This window comes from Onychomys torridus, chromosome 5 (assembly GCF_903995425.1).
Source record: "Onychomys torridus chromosome 5, mOncTor1.1, whole genome shotgun sequence".
NCBI classification, from domain to species: Eukaryota; Metazoa; Chordata; class Mammalia; order Rodentia; family Cricetidae; genus Onychomys; species Onychomys torridus.
Window position 1 is genome coordinate 103825110 of NC_050447.1, and position 16677 is coordinate 103841786.

A 16677-nucleotide genomic window follows, 5' to 3' on the forward strand; every position below is an offset into this window, starting at 1 on the left:
GGGTGCGGGGGAGATGGCTCAGGACCTAAGAGCAGACCTTAACTCTCTTGAAGAGGACCTGAGTTCAGTTTCCAGCACCCACGTGGTGGCTCACAATCACTGTAACTCCAAGGTCTTTTCTGGCCTCCAGAGGCATCCAGTCACAAGGACACACAGATCTATAAAGCAAAATAAACAGTGTGTGTGTGTGTGTGTGTGTGTGTGTGTGTGAGAGAGAGAGAGAGAGAGAGAGAGAGAGAGAGACAGAGAGACAGAGACAGAGAGAGACAGAGAGACAGAGAGACAGAGACAGAGAGAGAGAGAGAGACAGAGAGAGAGAGAGAGAGAGAGAGAGAGAGAGAGAGAGAGAGAGAGACAGAGAGAGAGAGAGAGACAGAGAGAGACAGAGAGAGAGAGAGACAGAGAGCGCTGTTATCCCTCACTGGGAAGGTTCGGACAAGAGGACCAGGAGCTCAAAACAAAAACAAACAAACAAACAAACAGAAAACAAACAACAACGACAGATAGAGAAGAGACAGAGAGAGAGACACACACAGAAATAGTGAGTGAGTGAGTGAGTGAGGGAGGGAGGGAGGGAGGGAGGGAGGGAGGGAGGAAGAGGGGGGCTAAGAAGAAAAGGAATATGGAGTAGAGTTTTATGGTTAGTGCGCACCTGTAATTCCAGTATTTGGGAGTTCATGGCTACTTTGGGCTTACAGGCGAGCCTGCCTATAAATAGCAAATAAATAAATCTTAAAAGGGAGCAGAATCTGGGTGTTGGCTAGCCCGAAGGTCTCTTCTGGCTTCCGGAATGGCAGCAGGAACCGGGCCTGTAAAGAGAGCACAGTACACCCCCCGCTGCCCGGGAGGTGAGGGAGACGACTTTGAAGGAACCCAGGGCGGGCCCCCCACACCCCCGGAGGCCGACCAGCTGGAGAGCAAGCTGGGCGTCTCCCCGCCGCCCGGGGCCGGGCTCCCGGGGATCCGCGCCCTGCTCTGCTGGGCTCCTCCTCCGGGGCGTCCCCGGTTGCCGGCCAATGGGCGGCGGGCAGTGCGGAGCGGGAAGCCAAGCGCTGGGGGCCCAGCCCTCCCAGGCGCCGGGGACCGCAGCGCCAGGTCCGCGCCCTGGAGTAGGCGACGGGTTCCCGCGCGATCCTCCAGAACCCTCGAGGTGGCCAGTGTGCAGCGCCCGGGCGATAGCATACCCGAAGATGCAGGATGGCTGCGCAATCGTCCGCCAGCCTCTCCTACCGCACCACGGGCTCCACCTGCCTGCACCCGCTCAGCCAGCTCCTCGGCATCCCGCTAGACCAGGTAACAGCGTCCCACCCGCGACCCCGACCCTGGGTCTGGGGAGAGGGATGCGCCCGGGTCCCCGCCCACAGCCCACAGGTGCGAGAGCGTCCTTTGAGTCGGTTGCTTTTATTGTGTGGAAGCTATCTGTTCACCGAAACCGGCAAGTTGGACTGAACTTAAGTTTTGGTCTGTGATCGAAACTTCAGTGGTGCGATTCGCGAATCCAGCATTTTCCCACTAGTGCACTTTGGTCTTTGTGATTTTAAATTTAGGCGAGCCTACTTTAAGAATAAGTCTGATAGAGCTGGGCGTGGTGGTGGCTCACTCCTCTAATCCCAAGTCTCCAGAGCCCGGGGCATGAAAATTGCTGCATGTTCCAGTCTACTGTCTAGGTAACTGAGTGAGACGCCTCAACTTCAAAACAAAACCAAACAACCACAAGAAGTTAAAAAGCCCGACTACGTAGGTGTGTAGGTATATAGTCTAGCTGATGGTGGTGACTTGTTTGTTGAGACAGCATCTGGCTGTGTAGCCCAGACTTCCTTGACACTCATTCTGTACTTGAGGCTGGCATTGAACTCTCTGTTTAGCCTAGGCTGGGCTAGAACTTGTGGTGATCCTCTTCCTTCTGTGTGGAGATGCTTCTCAGACCAGGAGGGCCTTTGTAATCAGTCTTTATTCATCCCTGCTGTGGGAAGCTGATGAGCGGGGGCGGGTTCTTGGGGGAAGAGGGATTTCGGGGAAATCTTTTGAACTGTTCAGGAATTGCCTGCTACATTGCAGTTAAAATTGGCAACATTAACTTTGTAAGCAATCTTGCAAAGACAGCCAGGGCTGCAGCTCAGTGGTAGAGCTTGTAGTATCCAGGAGGGTCTGGGTGCTAGCCGCAGGACTGGGGGTGTAGCCTTGTTCACTTTGTTTTGGCGCCTCAGGCGTGTGTAAGATGCCTATTAATTTAAAAGGTCTCTGGCAGGGCAGGTGGGAATAAGGCTCCTGCTCCCCAAACTATTTCGTTTCTGCTGAGTTTTCCGTGTTTATTTTCCCTTCTTTTGCTGGGTGTTGTGGTGCATGCTTCTATTTTCAGTACTTGGGAGACTGAGGCAGGAAGACTGTTTCTGTTAAATGGCACCTCAGCCATCTATCCCAGGCTTTGATACTTAACATGGAGACCAGGATAGGCCATGTGGAGAGCACCAAGCCAGCCTGGGCTACATTGTAAAACTGTGGCTCAAACACGCAAAACAAGAACAAGAATTCCCATCCTCTTAGAGCTGTTTTCTTTCTTTCCTTTCTCGCTAGAGCTACCTGTACCTGCTGCTCCCCCATCTGCATTCCTCTGGCAAGGATGAAGTTGGACCTGGCCTTGGCATTTACTCAGAGTTCCCCCAGCCTCTGGGTTCTGCCTATTGCCTTTTCTCATCAGTTGCGAAACTCTGAGAATCAGGAACTTGGTAGAAGTATCAGATGTTAAGTCAATTACTCTTCACTTTGTAGTAAAGACCAGGCGTCCAAGGGACTCAGGCAGGCAGGCACAAGAACAATTTCTGCCACTCGGAAACTAAATTTATCTGTTGCTGAATTTCCATAGGACAAGTTCATTTTGCATTGACCTCTCTAATTCCTACCAGAGTCTATTGTAGCTGCGTTTTCTGTTTTACAGTAGTCTATTTATAATAATAGAAAATGATTTCTATTTATTTTCAGAGGGGGCTTCCCCTTTTTGTACAGAAAGAAACAGATTGCTGAAATACTAAGGCAAATTGAGAGGGGAGGTCCTAGTGGGTTATTAAGCTTTTAGCTGCATCCATTTCCATCCCCAAGCTGTAGAATTTTTGTAAAAGTTACCCTGTTTTTTTTTTTTTTTTTTTTTTTTCTGAGACAGGGTTTCTCTGTGTAGCTTTGCACCTTTCCTGGAACTCACTTGGTTGCCCAGGCTGGTCTCCCACCACCCGGCTAAATGGACTCTTTTTTTTTTTTTTTTTTAAAGATTTATTTATTTATTATGTATACAGAACAGGGTGCCAGATCTCATTGCAGATGGTTGTGAGCCACCACTTGGGTGCTGGAAATTGAACTCAGGACCTCTGGGAGAGCAGTCAGTGCTCTTAACCTCTGAGCCATCTCTCCAGCCCCTAATGTGTGAGGTACCTCTTTTTTCTTTTCCCCAGAGCTGAGGACCGAACCCAGGACCTGGTGCTCTACCACTGAGCTAAATCCCCAACTCCTACCCTGGTTTTTAGAAGAGATTTATTTTATTACTTTAAATTGTGTGTGTGTGTGTGTGTGTGTGTGTGTGTGTGTGTGTATCTGCACATGTGTGCACACACAAGCCCCTGGTAGATATGTGTACATGAGAACAAGAGGGTCTTGGGTCCCATGGAGCTGGAGTTATAAGCAACTGTGAACTGCTGGATGTGGGTGCTAGCAACTGAACTGGGTCCTCGGAAAGAGCAGCCTTTGCTTTTGATCTCTGAGTTATCTATCCAGCCCCCAAAGTTTTGAATTTATGAAAAGAAAGAGAAGAGCATTACAGACATGAATGATTTTAGTTCATACCACATATCAACTCAGATCAGGGGATGAATGGAAAATCCTAAGGAACACTTGGCATCTCTGAGATCTTGGGTCAGCCTGACCAGCGGGGTCAGTCTGAGCTTTGGTGAAAGAAGTGCTCATCATACGATACCTCAAATCACTTATTTTCTGCCTGGGAAAGAATCCTGAGCCATAACTAGTATAATTTGGGACCAAACTGTGGCAGTGAATTTGTCTTTGATCCTTTCCCCAGTGTCTTAAGATTTCACGTTCTTGTTCATACTTTCTAATAAATTACATTTCTGTGATTGCCTTCAATCCCTGGCTTTCCCTGCATCAGGAAGTTTATTATTGAGGCTGGAGAGGTGGCCGAGCAGTTGAGAGTGCTTGCTGCTCTTCCAGAGAACCTGAATTTGGTTTCCTTCACCCATACGAGGCAGCTCACTACCGTCTGTAACTCCAGTTCCAGAGGATCCATGCATGAGTTTGCACACACACAATACACACACACACACACACACACACACACATACATACACATGCATACACGCATGCACGCACACACACACCAAAAGAAAAGAAATCTTTTAAAAAGTTTATTATTCGCACAACCCTGTACTATGCTCTGTGTCCTGGCTTATGAGAGGAACTCTTTGTTTCTGCTCATCTGATGATCCTTTTTACCTGTTCTTGAGGGCAATCTGAGATAGGAATGCTTTTGTTCAGTTATGTCTATGGTAGAAGTCTATAGCTGTTTTTATACCTTTTTTTTTTTTTAAATAGGTGCTTGCCTTGCCTGACAAGCTCCTGAAGCTGTTAAATGTGAAACTCTTATCGAGTGACAGACAGAGCACTGCACTTCAAGTGAAGTATAGGAAATGGGGATGTGGGGATGACTCAGAGCTTCTGCAGCTTGGATAGGTTTGCTGGAAACTGTATCATGAGGTCCAGAGAAGTAGCTCAGTGGGTTAAAAGGCATTTGAGGCTAGCCTGAATCCTCGAGACCCACGTGATGAGAGGATAAAACCAGTCTCTGCAGGCTGTCCTCTGAGCTCAGCATGTGCACACACGCTTGTGCACAATAGAAACGATATGTCTTATATATTATACTATATATTATTATATATGTTATATCACACACACACACACACACACACACACACACACACACACACACACACCCTAAAAGACTAAACCTGATTTTCTAAACGAGCCTTTGTCTGTGTGGCCATGGATTATCCAGACACTAACTTCACTTAGGATAAATTAGGTAAGGAATGGAGGATGAAGTGAGGGCTCATGTTCTCTGCAGAGAGTTTTGGCTTTGGAGTACAACATGATGAACTTTAAATTGAACTGTAGCCGCCATGATTACAAAGCATGGCTGACTCAACCACCTGAGCGGAATCTGGAGTTCTGATATTATTCATTCATGTGGTGTGTGGTTGTAGCTTGGGAATAATGCTCATAGAAAATAATTATTTTTCAGATTTTGAGGGATGTCAGTGTGGTGGTGGTGAATTCTGGGGGCCGAGGACATCAGTGCCTAATGGTGTTCCTAAGCTTTATGTGTTTTTATCAAGGGTCAGTTCAGCCTTAGGCCATGATGCTTTGCCCAGGTTTGTTTGTTTGTTCGTTCATTCGTTCGTTCCTTCCTTCCTTCTTTCCTTCCTTTCTCCCTCCCCCTTTCTCTCAATTTATCATCTGTTGAAAAAGAGACAGACTAGAATTGGAATCCAGGAAATGATACTGAGGTTAAATTAGTCAGGGTTTAAGAGTTCAACCTAGACCTGTGACCCCACTGAAAAGCGAACTCATGGGGCTGGAGAGATGGCTTGGTGGTTAGGAACACTTGCTGCTACAGCAGAGGACCAGGGTTTGGTTCCAGCATACGTACAATGGCTCACAATTATCTGTAACTACAGTTCCAGGGGAATCGACCTCTTCTGACAGCTGAGGGCACCAGGCATGCATACATGCAGACAAAACACTCATACACATAAAAATACATCTTTTTTTTAAAGTGCACTCATGAAGGCTAGCCTTGGAGACCTGGCACTAGGCTAATGGTGACCCAGCAGAAGGTTCTTATGCTGAGATCTGTGACCTCAGGTTTCCTTGAGCTTTTGGTCACCTGGTTGAAGTCCTTGGCTATGCTTGGAAAACCCAGTTTCTGTTCTTATCTAAGTCTTGCCCCATGTTAAAAGCTCGGCTCACATTCCACAGCCATTGTTAAATACATTAAACATTTGTTTAATCCTGTTAGTACCAGGTACTTGGCTGTGTGGTGAAATAAAGTCAAGGTCTCCACTGTAGAAGGGTTTATGTCCCAGCAGAGAGAGGCTCACACAAGTAAACAGTGTGCTACAGTCTGTAGCTGGCACCTAGGGGAGCGGGAAGAGAAGTGAAGGACACATTTGACTCTTGTAGGCCTTACTGTATACAAACAAGACACTGTGTGAAAGTCACCTTGTATTGTGACATTGCTGGGTTTGAAGACTTGATTTCAAACTCAAGTTTCTTCATGGTTTCATGAAACTGCTTCCCCGGAGGATTTTAGATACCCAGAAAATATCTGTTGGTCATAACAGAAAATGCCAATGTTAATTATTAAAGTTCTATGCAAAGAGCAGTATTTTGATTTTGTGAATTTTGGTCCCAGGGATTGAACTGAGGGCCTTGAAAACACTGAGGGTACACTCTTTACTAAGGAGGTGATCCCAGGTGTTTTTTGTTTGTTTGTTTTGAGACAGGGTTTCTCTAGTTCTGGCTATCCTGGAACTTGCTTTGTAGACCAGGCTGGCCTTGAACTCATAGAGATCTGCCTGCCTCTGCTGGCATTAAAGGTGTACACCTCCACACCTGGCTTAGAACCTTGTTTTTAAAGGGGATGAGAGGTTGGCCTTTTGAAAGAAGGGACCTCATTCTAACACCGCTTTGTCTGTGCAGTCTCCAGACTGTGGCCTGGGTTTGCTACATCTAGCCTCAGCTCAGGACGGGTGTGAACACCAATCAGGACACAGAGTGTCAGCTAAGAGAAAGCCTTCCCACCTCCAACTCCCCTCCCCCATACCTCTTCTTTCCCTCCTTCTTGCCTCAGTCAGTTTGGCAAAGCCAAATCTCTGCCCAGTTAATATTCCGTTCATTGCTGGATGTTGAAAATGACTGGGAGATTAATCAGTTAGACCGCGGGCCACAAGAACCAAGTTTCTGTTGGGTTCAGAGGGATTCCAGAGTCATGGGAAGCAGTGATTCAAGCATGAGTAAAGTGATATTGACCCTAAAAGCTCATTTGGGGTAAGGCAGGGATGTATTTTCTGGGTACCACCTGGACTAACAGAGTCTTCCTCAGAACTTGTTGGCAATGACCCATCTAAGCCAGATGTGGTGGCTCACATCTGTAATTTTAGCAATTTAAGGCAGGAGGATTTCTGAGACTTCTAAGTCCATCTAGTCTATAGAGTGAATCCAAGGGAAGACATTGAAGGGTTGAAGTATAGAAAGGTTGTCATGCTACAGTGATACAGGAGGTCATTGCTGAAGGAGGCAAGGATGCAGGGTTAGAGCAGTGGTCCTCAGCTTTCCTAACACTGCGACCCTTTAATACAGTTCCTCATGTTGTGGTGACCTCCAACCATAAATTATTTTCTTGTTACTTCATAAGTAATTTTGCTTCTGTTATGAATCATAATGTAAGTATCTGATATTCAGGATAGCTGACATATGACCCCTGTGAAAAGGTTGTTTGACTCCCTTAAAGGTTGAGTACCATTGGCTCAGAGCGATCATTAAGGGGGTGTATTAGTTACTTTGCTCATCTCTGTGACTAAATACTTGAAAAGAAGTAACTTGTGAGAGGAAAGATATGTTTGGCCCATAACGTGAAGGTAGGAAAAGCATGGTCATGGGAGAGGCTCTGTGGAAGCACTGGGTCCATCTATCAAGGCAGGGAAGGCAGAAGGTGGGAGAAGCCAGTGGAAACATTGGGTCCATCTACCATGATGGAGGAAGGCAGATGGTGGGAGAGGCCAGTGGAAACATTGGGTCCATCAATCATGGTGGGGAAGGCAGATGGTGGGAGAGGCCAGTGGAAACATTGGGTCCATCTATCATGGTGGGGAAGGCAGATGGTGGGAGAGAACAGTGGAAACATTGGGTCCATCTACCATGATGGAGGAAGGCAGATGGTGGGAGAGGCCAGTGGAAACACTGGGTCCATCAATCATGGTGGGGAAGGCAGATGGTGGGAGAGGCCAGTGGAAACATTGGGTCCATCTATCATGGTGGGGAAGGCAGATGGTGGGAGAGAACAGTGGAAACATTGGGTCCATCTACCATGATGGAGGAAGGCAGATGGTGGGAGAGGCCAGTGGAAACATTGGGTCCATCTATCATGGTAGGGAAGGCAGATGGTGGGAGAGGCCAGTGGAGGACAGGAACTCATGATGGTTGCTTCTTCACATCCACAGGGAAAGCAAAGAGAGAACAAGAAGTGTTGTCAGATTGTCATCAACATCCATTTTCTCTAGTGAAACCTCACCTCCCCAAGAGTTCAAACCAGTGACACCTGCTGGGGACCAAGCATTCAATCATAGGAGACTAGGGGGGACATTACACATCTAAATCCTAACAGGAATTGAAGAAAGAGGTCAATTCAGTGTGCTACCACGTAAAATCAACTCTTAGGCTAGGCTGGCTGACTGCCCAGTCTAGGGAGCCTCCCATCTCTGCAGCATCAAGACTGCATTTAGAAAAGTACCACCACACCACCAGTGTTCATATGGGTGCTGGGAATCAAATTCAGGTCCTGATGATTGTAAGGGACATGTTTCACTGTCTGAGCCATTTCCTCTGGCTGTCCAACTTCTCAGAGCATGAGTCACACGTTTGCATTTCTTTCAACAGCTCTTTCCAGGAGCAATATGGAGCACATGAAGTTTTCAGAGGAGGCTATTGCGAAGTTAAGCAGGGGTGTTGAAGGATGCTGACAAGCAGGCCAAAGTGATAACAGTGAAGAGGGGCTGTCGAGGTGAGGGTGGGGGCTGAGATTCTTGAGTGGAAGATTTCTGGGCTATGGTGCAAGGCAGGGTGTGGGTGTGGGGATTAGGGTAAAAGCCAGGTCACCTGCACAAGCCCCAGGTGCCGTGAGCTGATGGATTGCCCTCAGGGTTGAAGCTGCTCCTGTGTATTTGGGGCTTTGAGATGGAGAAGATATGAAGTATGTAAGATCTCGGGACTGCGGAAAGTTTTGGGCAGCAGGAAGAAAGAGCAAAGAAGGATATGCCCCGTGGTGCCAGCCTTCCTGTTGAGTTGTCTCATTGAGTGCCAGCCCCAGGGGGGAGTCTGGAAGGAGAAGAGGTTTTGCAGAACGGTGGAAGAAAATGATCCCAGGCAGCAGTGGGGTTTTGAGGAAGCACTGACCCTTTCCTCCTGACATTGACTTTGCAGTTTTAGTGGTGAAATGGGGAGCAAAGTGAGGTTAGCAGTGGGAGGGAGGAGGCCTGTGAGGAGATGAGTCATGAGGAGGAAGTCAGGAGCGCACTGGTAAAGGTTGAGAAGTGGAGCATGTGTGCTGAGTCTGAGGTTAGGCTAATGGGATGGTCTAGGGAGGTGCAGGTATTTCCTTGAAGCCAGTGAGTCCAGAGACCTTCCTTAGAGGTTACAGTCTTTCCTAGAGCAGTATATGACTATGGTGGAAAGTTTCTTTGTGCCTCTGAAGAGATGGCAATGGGGAGGTCGAAGATGACTTTGGGGAGCAGCTAGAGAACATCACATGGGTGTGTTAGGGCCACATAGGTATAAATTTTACATTCCATACTGTTGGGGGACAAGGCTGATGGAGTGGGGGTGCCCCTCACTCCAGCCTTCTCCTTTCAGGTAAGTACACATGGAGCAGGAAGATGAACAGTCTGCACCCTAGGGTCTCCAGGATGTCCCTCACACAGAATTGTGGTTTATGCCATGGCCTGAAGAAGGGCTGATAGATGGTCTATGTGACCATGTATTCCCTAGCCTTTGAAGCAGGTACTCTAGGACTTTAACTTTCCTGTTGTGGGTAAGAGGTGGTCTTTACATCTTGGCCTCAACTTGCCTATCTGGCTTAATGACATTGTACTGTACATATTGAAGGCCTGTGCTATTGGCATCTAGCCAATTGTTATGGCGATACCATCTCAATTACCTGATAGGCAAAACTAAATAATCAAAAGGCAGGGCCTGAGAGACAGCTCATTTGGTAATCAGGACCTGAGATAGATCCTAAGAAGTCTTGTAAAAAGCTGGCACACTTGTAATCTCAGGGTTAGGGAGGTGGAGAGAGGCAGATCTCTGGGCTCACTGGCCAGCCAGCCCAATTGGCAAGTCATAGGTCCTAGCAAAAGACCCAGTCTCTATCAACTGGACAGCTCCTAAGGAACAATACCCAAGTTGACTCTTAGCCTCCACATGCACACCTATACATGTATACATGAAGGAACTGGAATATACACCAGCACACACACACACACACACACACACACACACACACACACACACACACACTTCAGAGGCATTCCCCTAATTTCAAATGAAGGAACACATCCCCAGGATTTGTGGGGCTTGACTGTAGTTCTTCAGGAAGGAAGAGGAAGAGGCAGGGTTCTAACCCCGTGCTGTTGCTGAAGGCTCTGGGTCATTACTGCACTGTGTCCCAGCCACACTGAGCCATCTTCTCACCCACCATGGATGGTTCATTCCCAGTCCCTCCAGAGTCTTCACAGCTTCCAGCCTCTGGGTACACACTTCCTCCCCTGGCACGCTGTGCCTAGCCTGTGCCTTTTTGTCCGCCCTCATTCCTCCTGGTCCCCTCTGCCCCAGGGTCTGTCTGGGAGAGCTCTTGATTTTTCCTATGGTTCTTCTTTTTGTGACTGTCATGGTTATTATATTTTAAAGTTTATACAGATATCTGAGGACTGTTCGGCTGGCCCAGCATCTTAGAATTTGAAAAGAGGCTAAGTTTGAATGGCAATACAGTCTCCTGACTAGATAAAGGGCTAAAACAGTGGATTTCATCCTGTACAAATGGCTGCATTCATACCTAAGTTACATTTGAGTTTCTAAAAAGCAAATTATGCCGGGCATGGTGGCACACACTTTTAATCTCAGCACTTGGGAGGCAGAGGAAAAGGCAGAGGCAGTGGATCTCTGTGAGTTCAAGGCCAGCCTGGTCTACATAGTGAATTTCAGAACAGCCAGGGCTATGTAGAGACAGCCCCTACCTAGTCTCAAACAAACAAACAAACAAACAAACAAACAAACAAACAAACCCCAAACCAAAATAGAAACAGCAAAAATTATAATCTTGCCCCTGGTTTACATTTTATTGTCATCACAATAAATGGGTAATGTTGTTGCAGCTGATTTTTTTGGAATTTACATAAAGTAATAGCAGTAAACACCAAGTATCATTTCCCTCAGAAGTTCAAACTTAAAAAGTCAGTATTTGGTTTCCTGTGTTGGGTTTGAACCCAGGGCGCCATGAAAGCCAGGGAAGTGCTGTAGCGCTGAGCCACACCTCTGATCCTCACTCTTTTGATTCTGCAGATACTCTCCTTCTTATGGGGCCTCTTTCCTTATGTCTCAGGCATGTATTTATTATTCAGTGTTTTCTGCCCCGCCCAGCACTGGGAATCTTCTTTTAAAAGTTATGCTTTGAGTACCCCAAGTACTCAATGGCCAAACACACCTTGCCTCATGTGATGTGCAGAGATAAATGTGGTCTGTGCCTTCCAGGAGGACCTGCAGATGTTTGTTAAACTGCTATCTTGGCATGTCAAAGTGTTCAATATGCATGCGTGCACTCCATGCCTAGACCTTGAGGTCTCAGAACCTCTGGGTGCCCCTCCCCCCCATGCTAGAAGGAATGCTCCTGGAGAAGAGAGAGAAAAGAGGAATTGGTGGGGGAGTTCTGGGCTAGGTGGGACAAGCAGAATATTCTAGACAGAAGTACTTTCAGCACAGGCGCCGAGACTTAGAAGAGTCACATTCTTTGTGGGTGGTGATCACCATCACCGAAGAGAATGTCAGCCAACAGAGTTTAAAGACCTGATTGTCCTTTAGTAGTGGTTTAGGAATCTGAGTTGTAGCCAGGAGGTGGCTTTACAGGCTGAAGGGCTAAGGGAAGCAGAAACAAGAAACAAAACCAGACATGTTATGTCAAAGTTATTTTTCAGGGCTAGTGAGATGGCTCAGCAGGTAAAGGTGTTTGCCACAAAGTCTGACTACCTGAATAAAGTTATCCTCTGATTGTCCCCCCCAACCCCAACCCCAATCAAATAGAAAACTCAAAATTGCTTTACATTACAAGGTAGGACTCCCTTGCCAAGTAGCTTAGACTACTTTGGTGGGGGGGGGGTCTTTTATTTTTTTTTCTTTTCTTTTCTTTGAGGGGTCTCACATAGCACAGGGTGGCTTCAAACTCACTGTGTCCTGAAGACAATCTTAACCTACTGATCCTCTTGCCTCTCTCTACCCCCGGATTGCTAAAATTAATTGGGGTTTACCACTGTGACTGGATTGCTAGGAATCAAACCCAGGGAATTGAACTTTATGCGAGCCAGGGAAGTATTTTGTCCACTGAGCTACATTCCCAACCCCTGGGGGACCTATGTAGCTTTGATTGCTGCAAGCCTCCCTTTATAAACAAAACAAATAAACAACATACAAACAAAGCCACTGGTCCATTTTTGGATTGATTTTTTTTTGTGTGTGTGTGTGTGACCCTGCTCTGGTTTATAAGAATCTGGATCTAAGAGCAGATGCTGATTCTTAACAAAGGCCCCCAGTCATTTTTTATTAACGTCAGTGAGAACGAGTGTGAGGCACCTTTGTATGCTTACAACAGAGTACAAGTTAAATATATGTTTGTTGAATTGTGATGGAATTTTATTTACATTCTTTGTCTGGAATGAATGACTAAGTTGAGATAAATTTGGGAAGCAGGTTTTTTTCTTTTTTTGCCAAGGGAGTTAGGCCCGTGTATTATTTAGAGCCTGAATTTTATGCTGATTACATCTATTTCTACTTTCTGGCTCCATTACTGATAATCTAATTATGCTTAATTATAACATACTCCATTTCTGTTCTCTTCATGTGGAGTTGAAGTACCATATCTGGAGATTACTGTTGATTTCTGTGTTGTTTCTGGATAAGTTGTCTCCAATTTGTGTATATAATGTCCAATGCTTTCCTTTTACTGTCTACAGTCAAATTACACGTAAGAAAATCTCTCAAATATTCCGAAACGCGGTCCTTGAACTCTCTAAGAGAAATTGTAGGGACAGATTATACTTGAAGAGCTGCAATCTGCAAACAGCTTGGTGGCAGCAGCTTGTGCAAATTCAGTGTGTATCCTTGGGAAAAGAGAGCTTCTGTTTAAGCAAGTGAGGTCTCTCAGCAGATAGACCCAGGAAGAAGTTTCTTCAGTTGAAAGACAGTTTTCAGAAATTTTGCTAGGAGCACAAAACTAGTTAGTCTTCAAGTAGAAATGTGTTTTATTAGAAGACTGCCATCCCCTAGGCTGAACTGTGACTACCCCGAGCTGAACTCATTAACCCATTTCTAATGTGCTTTTAGTTCTCTAAAAAAAATGTGGGCCTGGTGAATCATTGACCAACTTCCTTGTAATACCCAAGCTCTGTTTGTAGCATTACTTAAGTTTTCAGCAGTTAATCTTATTTTGTGTGTTTGTGATCCTATCTGCCTTAGGTATGGATTTGAAGGTCCATGCTGGCATTAACACAGCTTGAAACACTGAATTCAGATTTCTGGGCTGACCTGCTGGGGATCGCCCATCCGTATGTTACCACCATCTTCCATCTTTAGGTTTAGTTCCCTAAATAACACAGCTCTGCTCAGGTTCCAGTCAGGTTTGGAGAAGAGCAAGGGACGAGTGATATGATGAGTTTGCTTTTTGCTGGTTCTAAACCCTCATTTCACACGGGGGTTAAGGTGAAATGCTCTTGGGGTTATTTCCCCTCTCTCCTTGGTCCTTCTTGATGATTCTGCAGCTCCAACCTGTGGCAGGCGATTCCGAGGGATGACTCAGCCCAGGTACCCGGAGAAGGGCCTGCAAAGAGGAACTCACCAGATCCAAAGGTCGTGCAGTGAAGTCACTTGTCCCACTCAAAAGTTCTTCATTTCTAAGACTTTTTTCCCTCAAGGGTATTAATTTTTGCCCTTGTTTACTGAAGCCAGTGACAATAGGAATCTAGTGTTCATCTTTCTAGTATATTAAATACTTTATCATTACATTTTTTTGGTTGTTGTAGCTGAGTTTTGAAAATTAATTTTTCTGTCAGGTGTGAATACCCATGAGTATTAGCTCAGCATTCTAGAGGCTGAGGCTGGAGGATCACTATGAATTTGATGCCAGCCTGGGATACATTGTGAATTCCGGGCCAGCCTTGGTATTGAGTGAAATAGTGTCTCCAAACAAAACAAAACAAACAAACAATTACATTTTAGACTAGGTGGCATATACACTTGGTATCAAACACATAGGTAGACAAAGAAGGATGGGTATTGCAGGCCAGACTCTTTCCTCTGCTCATCCGTTTTCCAGATGGCTGTTCCCCTTCCCTATGTTTACATGCGCCCAGAATCTTGTCTGCTCTCTGCACACGTGACAACCTACAGTTCTTCAGCATGATTTTTCCCTCTGCTACTTTTTGCTCTTCCTCCACTTACCCTTATTTCTTAGAAACTGATTCACATCATCCAATGGAGCTTTGAAGATACCTGACCTCCTTTCTGCCCTTTCTGTTCATTTCTATCCTTTTAGGGACAGCCACAGCCTTTTGTACACACTGACCTGCTGTTGTTTGGGGTGAAAGGGGCTGGGCAGGGTCTCTGATCACCTGACCCGGGAATACAGAGAGTTCTGATAGTCCCTTCAGGTGGGAGCTACGAGAGGAGAGACTTGTTTTCATTGCCCCCACCCCCAAGACGAGAAGTAAGATATGTATAAGGACATAGATTCCAGCATCCCCGGGGCAGCAGTGGGGGAATGGCTCCGTCTTTAGCTAGCTTCCTGATCATGGCACTTAAGCTGGAAGTCTTGATAATTCACATCCATTGGAAATGGTACCCTTTACAATTATTATTATTTGATTTGGTACACTCTGGGAGGCATTCTAATACCAGGTGGATGTATAGGGTAGATGGAGAAGGCTCTTAATCTTTCTCCCTCTTTAAATAAAAATTCATTGACTTTATTGTTGTTAGATAGAGGATACACCAGATGTTAAACTGGTAAGAACACATGCTACACTTGATTTTAGCCAAAAGCTGAGAAGCCATACAAACTAGGCTCCTTCCGGTAGGGTATCAAGGATGGGTTGGCTTTAGGCGATAAAGAAGGGCATTTTAAGAGTCAGGACCACCACAAACTAAGAGTCTTCATTTCATTTCTAACTTTCCATCATAGCTGTATATTTCATAGTTTTATTATTTCTCCAAATGAAAGGGGTTCCTTTTGGTGTGTGTTGGCCAAAGTGGATTGGCCTTTGTGATTCTAGAATCTTCTCCCTGGTAGCGTAAAGGCTGAATGTCTTAGGAACTTGCATGCTACTCTGTAGAAGAGTTGATACAGAGAACAGCTTTCACTCTTGTCTGTCAGGGATGAGCTTTTCAGCTTCTCTTTCCATGAGAAAGGAGCATTGACTGGCCTGGTCCCCAGCAACAGCTGTCAGTTTACCTAGAGGTATTTAACAAATGGGAACCCATGTGGATAGATTGTGTAGGGAAAATTAAGTTTTTCTTAAATTTTTTTTTTTTAAATATGTGGGGTGTGAGGTAGACTTCACAAAGGTCGCAAAAGCCAAACTTACCTACTGCTTGCTGCCTTATAAACATTTTGCACAGCCTATCTTCCTCCTCCTCCTCCTCCTCCTCCTCCTCCTCCTCCTCCTCCTCCTCCTTTTTTTGACAGAGACTCATGTCTTCTAAGCTAATCTCAAACTCAATATGTGTGGGAAGGTAGCCTTGAACTTCTGATCTTTCTGTCTCCACATTTCCAGTTCCAAGATGACAGGAATACAACACCGTACTTGCCTTATTCGATTCTGAGGCTCAGACGCTGAGCCTTGTGCATGGTAGGCAAGCATTCTACCAACCAAACTACATCCCTAGTCCGTATTCTCGGTTTTGTGGTTAATTTTCCACTTTACAAAACTTAATTTACTATATTTCTCATCTTTCCACTTAAGCATGTAGAGTGTCTTTAGAGATGACTTTGTTTGACTCTGGTTTTGCTGTCTTAGTTTACAAGATAATGAGGTTGTAAACGAGAAGCAGTCATTTCATCGAGATACAAAGTGGGTCCCTGACTCATGATAATTGTGTGTCTTAGCTAGTGGCCATTACAGAGGAAATTTGAAGGAAAGCAGTGGGTTATAAAGTAATTTAGAAATGAACTTCTCATGGCCTTATCAGAGTTGTAAAGCCACATCTTGCGGACTTGGCAACCTTCGAACACCTGTTAGTCTAGAGTACTGTGTATCTAGGTTTGGTCCCACGTGGTGGTTTCTGGGTGAATTGGAGACATCAGGAAAGAGGAAGGAATGTGACTCTGGCCGAAGACTGCTAAACCAAAGGAAGTGAGCTGAAGTAAGATGAGTTGACTCAGAAGGGCACAAAGCCGTATGACCATGGAACAGCTACCCGGAAGACCTCAGCGTGCTGTCTAGGCAACCGGGCAGGGTGGGGTACCAGTGGGACAGGGTGGGGTATCAATGGGGCAGGGTAAGGTATTATTAGTGGGGCAGGGTGGAAAATCATCAGTGGGGTGGGACAGGGATGGGTATTAGTGAGGCAGAGTAGGGTATCAGT

General features: G+C 45.9%; 1 protein-coding gene and 1 non-coding gene across 2 annotated transcripts in view; one reads left to right on the forward strand and one right to left on the reverse strand.

The window, feature by feature from the left end:
* The first annotated feature begins 1020 nt into the window (after positions 1-1020).
* Positions 1021-16677, forward strand: part of Mboat1 (membrane bound O-acyltransferase domain containing 1) — a 102965-nt gene continuing 87308 nt past the window's right edge. Inside the window, exon 1 of the mRNA XM_036188327.1 lies at positions 1021-1293. Within this exon, the coding sequence (XP_036044220.1) occupies positions 1198-1293 (96 nt within the window). The 5' untranslated portion in view covers positions 1021-1197. The remainder of the gene's footprint in view (positions 1294-16677) is intronic.
* LOC118584962 lies at positions 14958-15147 on the reverse strand. The gene has a single exon (XR_004945123.1). It is a non-coding gene; the product is annotated as a U2 spliceosomal RNA (small nuclear RNA).